This window comes from Galleria mellonella, unplaced genomic scaffold, assembly GCF_026898425.1.
Source record: "Galleria mellonella isolate WM207_F2 unplaced genomic scaffold, CSIRO_AGI_GalMel_v1 utg63, whole genome shotgun sequence".
NCBI lineage: Eukaryota > Metazoa > Arthropoda > Insecta > Lepidoptera > Pyralidae > Galleria > Galleria mellonella.
In genome coordinates this window covers 4,494,627-4,506,569 of record NW_026442130.1, presented here as the reverse complement: position 1 = coordinate 4,506,569, position 11,943 = coordinate 4,494,627, and the positions used below count along the sequence as shown (strand labels likewise).

Here is an 11,943-nt window from a genome sequence, read left to right as displayed (position 1 = left end):
TACAGACAGAGAGACAGACAAAAATTTTACTGATTGTATTTTTGACATGAGTATCGATCACTAATCACCCCCTGATAGTTATTATGGACATATATTTCATGTACAGAATTGACCTCTGTACACATTTATTATAAGTATAGATTCTTATTCCGAAATCTTTGTGTTATTCTTTTTGCAATCCATAGAGTCGTGTTAGGCATGAGTTTGGCGCTTTTGTCTATGTGTAACCTCGTGTAAAACTTTCTAAATGAATGGACAATTAATGCATTTATATATTTTAAATGCTATTTATTTATTTTGGCTTTTATTTGTGGTGCTATTTATTTAAATACTAATATTACAAAGAGGAATTTTTATAATGTTTGTAATGGATAAATTCAAAAACTACTCAACCGATTTTAACAATTCTTTCATCTATAGAAAGCTACATTATCAGAGAGTAACATAGGCTATATATATATTATTTCCATAAATTCTATCTATTCGTGTGAAACCGGGTCGGACCGCTAGTTTATAATATTCTAAAACATTGGGAAATGTACCAACGTAATTGATTATAATAACATACTGACAATAAATCGGTTTAGTACAAACATAGAACAAAGCTAAACTTGCGGTAGACAGGTTTTTAATACTTGTTTAAACTTACACTAACATATACATCAGTAAAAACTGCGTCTATCATCTGTTTATGTCTAAACAAATGAGAATTTGTATTACTTAAAAACATTATTAGATTGATTAAACAATATTTAATAAGAGTTTTGTTAAACACCGTTTTAAATTATTTTCATAACAAGCTTGTAAATATTGTCATATATATTATAATATACCGCATCGAGTTTTATTAATGAAACGGTGAATTAGTAAAAGAGTGATGAAGATATAACAAACATGAATTAAAGAATAGAATAGAATAGAATAGAAATCATTTATTCAAATAAACTTACATTGAAGCACTTTTGAAAAGTCATTACATTTTTTTTAATTTACCGCTCGTTCGGAAAGCTGTCTCATCACAAGAAGAACGAGCAAGAAACTTGCGTGATGCTCTTTTAAATAATTTTATTATTACTTTACATTTTTAAGTTTAATTGTGTGAATACAAACCACCAATTAGCACTAATTCAATTAAATACTCAAAAAGAGAAAAAAATATTGAATACATAACCAACTGGTTAAACAATTAATAAGAGGAAATCAGTCATAGTGATTAGAGCAGACCAGTCCCTACAAGCAGCACCCGTTCACGAGTATGACGGATGAGCCAGCCATCACTGCGCTCGACCATATTTTAGGGAGCCCAATGACCCGGCCCACCACGCCGCCACAAGTCTGGACATTTTAGTGAGCATGACTACTCAAAACACTAGACCACGTCAAAGCTACTCACAATTGCCATCTGATAGTTATAGTATTTACATTTTACATAAGAATGCATGCGGCAATTAATACAAAAAACCGCTACGCTTTTATATTTCTAAAATTAATCAATTAAATCAAGAAAGCAATGAGAAAATAAAATTATAACGTTGTATGCTAATAAACTAATTATTTACTTGATATGTTGTCATCTATGAATTCGTCTATCCTGTAATAGGCTTTCTTACATAAAAATTGTTTAATATAAGATTTGAATTGCCTCTCTGTCAGATTTAATGCAGATTCCGGCAGTTTATTATAAAATCTTATGCAATTACCATAGAATGAATTACTGATTTTGTGCAGACGGCATTTAGGTAAAATAAGCTTATTTATATTGCGTAAGTTTCTACTTGTACAGTAAAAACTCGTCTACAGCAAGTTTAGCTTTTTTGTGGTACGATTGTGGATTATAACTGCTTTTATGTTATTAATTTAAGAATTTTCGGTTTTGCTTTGTGTACGGAACCCTAAAAATGATCTTTGCCCCGTTTATCAATGTTATTAAACAAACTAATGCGATTAAATATTATAAAGTTTATATAGAACGCCGTTCTTATTTATATATGTATGTTTAATTATATAATAAATAATATATTATTGAAATATTTTAATATTCAATTACACGTAAAAAGTCAGTACCATTGTTTTATTGTTCAAGTCAAGACGGCTTACAAGGTACATATATTTTTCGTTATTATTTATAAATAATTTGATATTTTGTATCTGTGGACAGTTTTTTTTCATAGGTGATAATGATATGGAGACCCCGCCTGCGCTATCGGTGTACACTAGCGGGCCACCAGTGGGAGATGATAGATGAGGATGAAGACAGGTCAGTTAGCCCATCCTGACGAATTCAACTAGAATTAACCACGATGGTTTCCAGGGGAACTACGTGGAGGTCGACCTGACAGGGTATATTGCTAGCAATGGGGCTATTTGTCCCCATTACTAACAATCCCTTTCCCCCCTGTGTGGACAGATTAGTTTACAATTTAACATATTATAATAAACACCGATATTGAAATTAGAAAAAGTTTTCATGTTTTGTTAGTTGAGGTAGTAAGACGACCTCCGTAAGCATATTGCTTTAGGTAATGAGGTCTCAGGTTTAATTCTCGGTCGGGTCAATTTTGGTAAGTCTTATGAGTTATTAGAAATGAAATAGTAGTTGTATTGTACACGGATTTTAATATATAAACGGCCGAAGATAATTAGAAAAACAATTTTTTATTCTCTCATTTTATGACAAATTTTATTTATTCTTTTTTTTTGTAATTAAAAATATAATAAAAAGTTTTTATTCCAGTATAAAATTTTGTTGGAGTTTCCAACAGTAGTGATGTTTATGGCGCAGTTCATGTTATTACACAGAGATTACTATTTTCCGTAATGTGGGCTGTTAACTTGTTTGCCATTGTAAGTATCATATAAAATCTTCTCGCAATCTGACAACCATCGTAGTTTATTCCTAATGAACTCGCCATGACGTGACAACTGGTTTGATTTCATCTTGACCTGATCTATTATCACTCACTGGTACTCCAGGATGAAGTAGACTTACTGACCTGCTTTTATCTTCATCATTATGCCTCATTTACGATTTCATATTCATTCTTTTTTTTATACAACTTAGAATGACAAACAAGCTGACGGCCCACCTGATGGAAAGTGGTAACCGTCGCCTATAGACATGAGCAGTACCATGGACATAACAGAGTATACTGTTTCGCCCATGATACCCCCATGCGTTGCCATATCCCACCCTTCAAACCGAATTATATTAAAAAAACAATCATTTAACCTCTTTTCTATAAGATTTCAATTCACCAGCTTCAAATCTTCAGCCTGTAACTGATAAAGCGTTGCCATACTGAGATATTATGTGATTTATGTAAGATATACATACAATAAAGCTGAAGATATTGAATGTGTGTGCGTGTAACAAATGATAAATATTATGTAATAAAATTGTAGATATAACAAGGTCATGTATCATAAAGGTCAAGGTATAATGCCACATGACAATAAATATCTATATGTGTAACGAGAAATTCATAAATAATCTAATATATAAAATTCTCGTGTCACGGTGTTTGTTACCAAACTCCTCCGAAACGGCTTTACCGATTTTTATGAAATTTTGTGTGCGTATTGGGTAGGTCTGAGAATCGACCAACATCTATTTTTCATACCCCTCAATAATAACGTGACCTCTAAATATTTTTTTTTATTTTTTTGACAAAATTTTTTGTTTTTATTTTATTATGATTTAGCATTGAAAAATATATACACATTCAAATTTTCACGCTTTTACGATCAACCCCTGTTTTTTAATCGCAATTTTTATATGCCACAATAGGGTTGCAAATTGATAATCGAATATAACAATTGTAGTACGATATATTTTCATGTATAGTTCTACAAATAATGTATATGGTAAAACGACGTTTGCCGAGTCAGCTAGTATTCTATAATAATCTAAATAATCTTGTGTGTTGAAAGGAATTGGCTTACAAGGCACAGGTTACCCTAATTGGTGAGCCAGGGCAAAAAATATGTAACAGTGCCATCCTGTATTTGTTACTAAAAGTTTATTATTATGTACATATTTTTGGTGACTTTACAGAATTACCAATGCACTCACCAAAAACCAAAAATAGATACTTACTGATAATATTGATAATATAATTGGAAAAATTCTCATTGTACTACTAAAAAAAAAAAAAAAAACTTAAAAAATGCATACCTACGTTTTATTTGGTTACCGTCCTGCGAAACTCTGTAGCAGTAAGTACAGTGAAAAAGTTCCAGTTGTATACTCGCAACTACCTCATCGTATATATTATATGAACATAAGCTTTAAAATACCTACGTTGAAACTTTGTACAAAAGTCGATTGCTTGGGTACCTCTGTCCCATTCGTGTTTCTACCGTGAAGCAGTTGTGTTCGCATGGCTGTGTTTCGGTTTGAAGAGTGGCATATGGCGTGAATTTACTAGGTACAGAGGAATAACACCCGAGTCTTCAGGAATGGTAACGCATGGGGGGTATCATGGGCTAAACAGTATACTCTGTTATGTCCATGGTACTGCTCATGTCTATAGGCGGCGGTTACCACTTTCCATCAGGTGGGCCGTCAGCTTGTTTGCCATTCTAAGTTGTATAAAAAAAAACCTACTGATGATGGATGTTGATGTTAGTAATAATAAAATTATTCAGTAAATTAATGTCAGTAATAAAATGTCAGTAATTATATCTTTTATAAGTCGGTTAAAAAACCCTCCCACTTAAATAAGAATATTTTATAAATATAAAAATGTCAAACTTCCACTGAACCTACTTGAGTACTTCAACCGACTTTAAAAAAAGGAGGAAGTTTTCAATTTGTTTTTTTTATATATTTATTATTTCAAACCTCCGTCATTCATAAACCGATTTGGAAATTTATTTTATCTGTAAGGATAGAGTTTTAGAATGCTGCCATAGAAACTTTACCAAAATCGGCCCAGTAGTTCAGTTTTTAAAACTAATTAGTTGGTTTTTGATTTAAAAGAAGTATGTAGAAAGTTTTTCTTTTGTATGTATGTGGCATTATATTTAACAAAGTACTAAATTATTTACATAATTCTTGACAGTGTGTTTGCGTATTTTACTGCGGTCTCTGAAATTCAATCGCTTCCACTTTGTACAGCCTGCTTTATTTTGTATAACTATAATATATACAAAATAACCAGCTATTGCCTGCGGCTTTTCATGCGCGATGTTGTGTCAAAATTCTTAAAAATCTTAGTGAATATTTATGTTATAAAATAAAACCATGTTTAGCTTTTTTAGTTAGTAATTTTGGCTGTGCATTAATAGTCAGAATAAATGATTTTATAATAATAATTATTTTATAGTATAGATAAAAAAAAATCTTTTATAAAATTTCATAATTTTTCTTTTATTCCTAAACAATACAAAAATAAATAGACTTTTGGAATTTTTCATTTAAAAACCGAACCAGATCTTGTATTTATTATAACAAATTATGTAAGAGTGCAAATACGAATATGTTTTTTTTTAATATAATATCAATAATAGATTTATTAATACCAAAAGATGTTTAAGAATTAAACCTAAATTATATTTATTTATTTAACTCTTTATTACACCAGAGGCATAAAAATATACAATGACAGTGAAATAATTTAACTGTAATGCAGTAGCACATATTCAAAAACTTCACACTATAAATTCACAAATAAAATTGATCAGCCTGTATATAACCACAGTTATTGATATCATGTATAAAAGGTGATACACTTTCTAGGCGTTAGATCTTACTAACATACCACCATGCCCGAGGTACGCGTCGATGAGGTGCGGAGATTTATGGAGGACAGCTTGAGGGCTGTTGGTGCACCCGACTCTGAGGCGAAGGCACATGCTGCACTCCTGCTGCACGCTGATATCACGGGTCATTTTAGCCATGGATTAAACAGATTAGGTAATACAAATTTATTTATTAACTAGCGGCCCGTCCCTGCGTCGCACGGATGGACATTTTTACATTTTAAAAGTGCCCATTAAGGCTGCACACACGACGCGCGTAAGCTGAAAAATGGAGTAATTTCTCCCGTTTTCCCAACATTGAAGGTAAATGTTGGGAAAACGGGAGAAATTACTCCATTTTTGCTTTGCTCTTATTGATCGTAGCGTGATGAAAAGTATACTATAATCTGCCCAGGAGTATGAAGAATAATTGTACCAAGTTTCATTAAAATCCGTCGAGCAGTTTTTGTTTATATTATCTATACAGACAAAAATTTTACTGATTGCATTTTTGGCATTAGTATCGATCACTAATCACCCCCTGATAGTTATTTTGGAAATATATTTCATGTACAGAATTGACCTCTCTACAGATTTATTATAAATATAGATGATGAACTTATATATTTTACTTGCTGTACCCCGCGACGTTTTCATTTTGAATTAGAATATCCTATATGCTATAAATTCTACCCATGTATTAAATTTTATTTAAATCCGTTTTGTAGTTCTTGTGTGAAGGAGTAACAGACATATATCCATATATCAATTCATCCTTACAAAATATCGTATTTATAATATTAATAAGATAGTTCAAATGGAAAATTAACCATCTGTATATACATTGTCGTTATTGGATGTATTAGAAATAACAGGAAACGGGAAGTTGATGTATTATTAGTAACTATATATTTGTAGCAATTTCATGTATGAGATAGAAGTCTTGTTCAATATCGTGGATAAAATGGTTAAAGTTATCTATCTATATAAACTCACTTTCACGTCGATGTCTCGATCATTAAGATCTATTCAATTTGATAGTTTATGACGATCTGTGATCCTTCGAGCCGGATAATATATTGAATTATATTAAAAACAATTGTCCCAGTAATATATAACTCGTTAACGAAAACGGGAATTTTGTCGGGAAAGACAAACATATTTCGGTTATCCAGTTATATTATGGATAAAAATGATAAGTTATAAGTTTTAAAAATAATATCCATCTCAAGTTATAGCTAAATTTTGAGATAATTACTTATTGATATCACTTCAATATTTTCGTTTATCATGTATTAATATCAAATATAATCATATCATCTATTTTGTTTTACAGCATTTTACGTAAACGACATATCAACAGGGGCTACAAATGCTCACGCCAAACCAGTTATACTCAAGGAATCAGCAGCCACGGCTTGGGTGGACGGCGCCGACGCACTAGGCTCTACAGTGGGCAACTTCTGTATGGATATAGCAATTAAGAAAGCAAAAGAGTGTGGTGTCGGATGGGTGGTAGCGAAACGTAAGAAATAGTATAAAGAAATATTATGTTATCATTAATGCTTGAACGAAGTCATCTGTAGAAGTTTCTTTTTCAAATGACTTCAAAAAAGGAGGTTATCAATTCTTCAATGTTTGTTATCTTAAAACCCCATCATTTATAAACTGATTTGTATTTTTTTTATCTGAAAGGACATTCTGATTAATTTCATAGAAATTTTGAAATGAAATGAAAATTGGTTCAAGAGTTTTTACTTTTAAATCAAAGTAACTGGTTTTCTTATAACTGTAGTCCAGAGGGAGACTTTGTTCAAAAGTCGATTGCTTGGATACCTCTGTCCCATTCGTGTTTCAACTGTGAAGCAGTTGTGTTTGCATGGCTGTGTTTCGGTTTGAAGGGTGGGATATGGCGTGAATTTACTGGATACAGAGGAATATCATCTGAGTCCTCAGGAATGGCAACTCATGGGGGGTATCATGGGCGAAACAGTATACTCTGTTATTTCCATGGTACTGCTCCTGTCTATAGGCGACGGTTACCACTTTCCATTAGGTGGGCCGTCACCTTGTTTGCCATTCTAAGTAGTATAAAAAAATGTTTTGTGGAAAATCCTTAATTATTTGTAACTTAAAATGGCAAAGTTGACCGCGTACCTGATGGAAAGTAGTAATCGTTGTCTAAAGACATAAACAGCGTCATTTATGTCATAGAATGTGACGCCCCTTTTAGCCCTCTTATATTGTCACTCTTGAGGATTTTATGTCTCCATACCCTGTAATTACCCTGTCATATCTCCATCCTTCAAACTGAAACACATGGTTGGCGGCAGAAACTCAAATAGGATCTACAAATCCATATTTGAGTTTATACCTTCACAAAATGTATTTTAGGAAGTAACCACTTTGGCATGGCCGGTTGGTGGGCATTGAAGGCGGAGCGTGAGGGTTTAATTGGATTGGCATGGACAAACTCTTCACCCGTTTCGGTGCCAACGAGATCGAAAAAGGTATGTTCCTGTATTTAATTAATCCTAGTAATGCTAATTAATTAAAATTAATCCTGCAAAATGTAATTGTATAGATCCAATTTTAACAAGTAATTAGGTATCTTTTTAATTTATTTTAATCGTTGTTTTATGGAGTAGTTACTTCCCATCAGATGTTACAAAAATATATTTTACAAAAACTAAACTGCATAAAAAGTTTTCCTTATGACACTAATGGTAAACAAGCTGACGGATCACCTAATAGAAAATGGTAACCGTCGCTTATAAACATAAATAGCACCATGGATATCACAAAATAATAAAAATAACAACTTCTTATGCGTTGTCATTCTATTTATTTTTTATTGACCAAATTACAAAAAAATGTATGTCTCAAAAGGCGGACTATGGTTATATCTTATATAGCATTCTCTCCCAGTTAACGTCTTGAAAAACAGAAATGTTATTTACCTATTTATTATAATCTATTGTCATATTTACTGATATAATTTTGTGTTTTAGGGTACTTTAGGAACCAACCCTGTAGCAATGTTCGCGCCGGCCACCGGTGGAGATTACATAGGAGTGGATATGGCAAGCACTACAGTTGCTATGGGAAAGGCAAGTGTAACTTATTATTTTACACGGACTCGTCCATGCGAATTAAGATAAAAAGTAGGTATATTTTTAATTTAATATACAGGCTATTGAATTGTAAAGATTCCAGCAAAGTGTAATTGTGTAACATACCTCAAACGTCCAAATTAGCAATGGCGAACTTATCTCTAAAAGAGATCTCTTCCAGTCAACCTAACACAGTGGCATAGGAAGTAGTGGGTAGGCAGTGGTAGTGTAAAACAATTTAATTATAATTCTAATAATAACAATATTATTCTTATAGATAGAAATGCAGATACACAAAAAAGAACCATTACCAGAGGGTTGGGCTTTAGGTACAGATGGAAAAGTGACCACAGATGCTCACGATGTAAGTTCTAATTATTAATAGGCACATTTTATGTGAATAATTAATTTACGAAAGTTGCTTGTTGATTTGTTTTTAGGTATAAATCACTACAAATTTAATTTGTTTGTATTTTTCCTATGTGAGATAAATATTTGTATTTTTTCTAAATAAAAAATACATTATATTATTTTTTTAATAAAATATAAGCCTATGTTATTTATTTTACTTTAGCTTTCTATAAATAAAAGAATTTTTAAAATCGGTAAAGTATTTCTTTTTTGAGTTTAACTGTTACAAACAAAAAAAAAAAGAATTAAGATGCAACTAAATACGTATTTGATGCTTTTGTTTGTTTTATAAATTTGATATTAAAAAAATATAATATATAAACATATTGTAATTATTTTAATTTTCTATATAGTCTGGTCTAGATTTTCTTCGTATCTTCGATTTATAATGTTTATATTTAATTTTTTTTTCAATTTAAAATATGACTAAATTTGTCTATTTATTTTATCGCCAACATTCTAGGCATTCAAGGCTGCTAGTCTACTTCCACTGGGGGGACTAGAAAGCACTGGTGGTTACAAGGGATATGGTCTCACCGCCATCGGAGAAGTATTCTGTAGTGGTTTATCTGGTAAGTATTGCATTATATCGCCTCTAATTTTGCCATTAAAATAATTATCAACAAGTTATTAATTATTTTAAATGTGGATTTCTTTTCTGGTGTCTGTATTGTTTGCAAGGGTTGGTGTGAAGATAAGGAAACAAGCAGTGGATAGTAGCAGTGTATTTTTTTTTTATGAGTGAAAATGGTATGGTAACCCCGCCTGCGCTAACGGGATACGCTGGCGGAGCACCAGTGAAGGGTGATAGATGAGAATGAAAACAGGCCAGTTAGCCCATCATGATGAATTCATCAGGAATTAATCATGATAGTTTCCAGGGGGAACCGCGAGGAGGTCGACCTGGTTGGGTATATTGCTAGCAATGGGATTCTCAGTCTTCATTACTAACAATCCCTTTCCCCCCAGTAGCAGTGTATTATGGGCAGGCAACACGAATAATGAACAATAGAAATAGAGTGACATTTTAGAAATAGAATAAAATTTAAATTAAGAAAAAGGAATACATACTAAAGAGGTTAATGTTGTGGATAGTGTGTGCTTTCAGACCACTTTAACATGGGGATCTCTCAAAGAATAGGCATTATTTAGGTTTACATGTAACACCGAGATTACAAATTTGATAAAAAAAAAAGTAAATTTTGTTTCACAAAAAACATCAAATTAAATCTTGACAAAACATGTTATTTTAATTAAAAAACTTAACCACTGAACTGATTTTGACAAAATTTTTTTTGGGACAATTAATCGGTTTATAAATTTAATAATAATATTAAGAGCGTTCTGAACGAAGTATTACCGCAATTATCTGTAAATTTTCAAACACATTTGAAAAATTTTCAATGCTTCTGATTAATTTCTTAAAAAAATGCTTTATATACATATTGTACCTTGTATATAATCTAAGCTTGTATTGCAATTACATAAACAACAATAAAAAAACAATAAAAAAATATTTAAATCAAATAATAACTCTTTTTTTAGGCTCGAGGAGTAGTCATCAGGTTCCAAAATGGTCTGTCACTAAACAAGGCGAGCCCATGAACTTGGGTCAATGCTACGCCGCCATCGATCCTAGTTATTTCGCTCCAGGATTCGGCGAGCGGATTGCGGACTGCTTGAGAACATGGAGAAACTTGGAACCGGTAATTATACCTTCCAATTTCTTCCTTTAAAGAAGAATATTAGCCAAGTTCACCAAACGGCTTAGTAAGGACCAAGTCAATATCAGTATTTTCTTACTTTTCCTTCTTTATCTTACTACGTTGCCATGAATGCCATGGGTTTCTCATTAACGGATTCCTTCGCTAGATCAATTTTCGTAAATTCTAGGTTTAATTGTCATGATGAGCCAGCTAACCTAACATCATCCTTGATTATTATCCCTCTCTAGTAACCCGCAAGCGTAACAACGTAAGTGGGCAGGCGCGCCGGCTTCTAAACATCCTCGTGGCTACTCGTGCTCTTTTGATAACTAGGTACATCATTATTATTTTAGCTGAAAGACGCACACTGCTTGCTTGAAAAGCAAACTGGACTTAAACAACAAGAAATGTAGTAAGGATTATTTTAGTTATAGTATGACGTCTAGCATTAAGAGTACTTCGCATCCACTATTTACTTCTCGTGGGTGCAGGAACGCCCGAGCACCCATAGAGTTGGCATCCTTATAAATGGCAATCTCATTCAATTTTCATTCATTAAAATGGATATACTGACCTGTGCTTCACTAGTTGCATTAAGGACAAATCTAGAAAATTTAGGCCATTCTTAAATAATCTATTGGCCGTATAGAAAATACTCTTTTCGGTTCATCAAATTCATGGACCATATTGTTCTTGTGCCGATTAAGGGACGGTAAGGTTATATGTCTTACTATTATAAAAAGAAATTTAAATTCTAATTAAATATTTTGTCTTGTGTCAGGTGGATCCACAGTTACCTGTGCTAGCACCAGGTGACAAGGAGCGCATAAATACTGAGCAGACTACAAAACGAGGAACAATCATCTATCCTGAAGCACAGATAGAATCTTGCAATTCAATGGCCCAGAAGATAGGAGTTAGGCCTATACAAGTTCTTTAAGTTATTACAATACCTACTTTCACTTCAGGTC

General features: G+C 32.4%; 1 protein-coding gene across 1 annotated transcript in view; it reads left to right on the top strand.

The window, feature by feature from the left end:
- The first annotated feature begins 1,964 nt into the window (after positions 1 to 1,964).
- The window catches only part of LOC113521987 (uncharacterized), a 34,200-nt gene continuing 24,221 nt past the window's right edge, over positions 1,965 to 11,943 (top strand). The window contains exons 1-9 of the mRNA XM_052899822.1: positions 1,965 to 2,100; positions 5,741 to 5,917; positions 7,079 to 7,267; positions 8,137 to 8,252; positions 8,754 to 8,852; positions 9,133 to 9,219; positions 9,730 to 9,838; positions 10,812 to 10,972; positions 11,754 to 11,882. Of these exons, the coding sequence (XP_052755782.1) occupies positions 5,767 to 5,917; positions 7,079 to 7,267; positions 8,137 to 8,252; positions 8,754 to 8,852; positions 9,133 to 9,219; positions 9,730 to 9,838; positions 10,812 to 10,972; positions 11,754 to 11,882 (1,041 nt within the window). The 5' untranslated portion in view covers positions 1,965 to 2,100; positions 5,741 to 5,766. The remainder of the gene's footprint in view (positions 2,101 to 5,740; positions 5,918 to 7,078; positions 7,268 to 8,136; positions 8,253 to 8,753; positions 8,853 to 9,132; positions 9,220 to 9,729; positions 9,839 to 10,811; positions 10,973 to 11,753; positions 11,883 to 11,943) is intronic.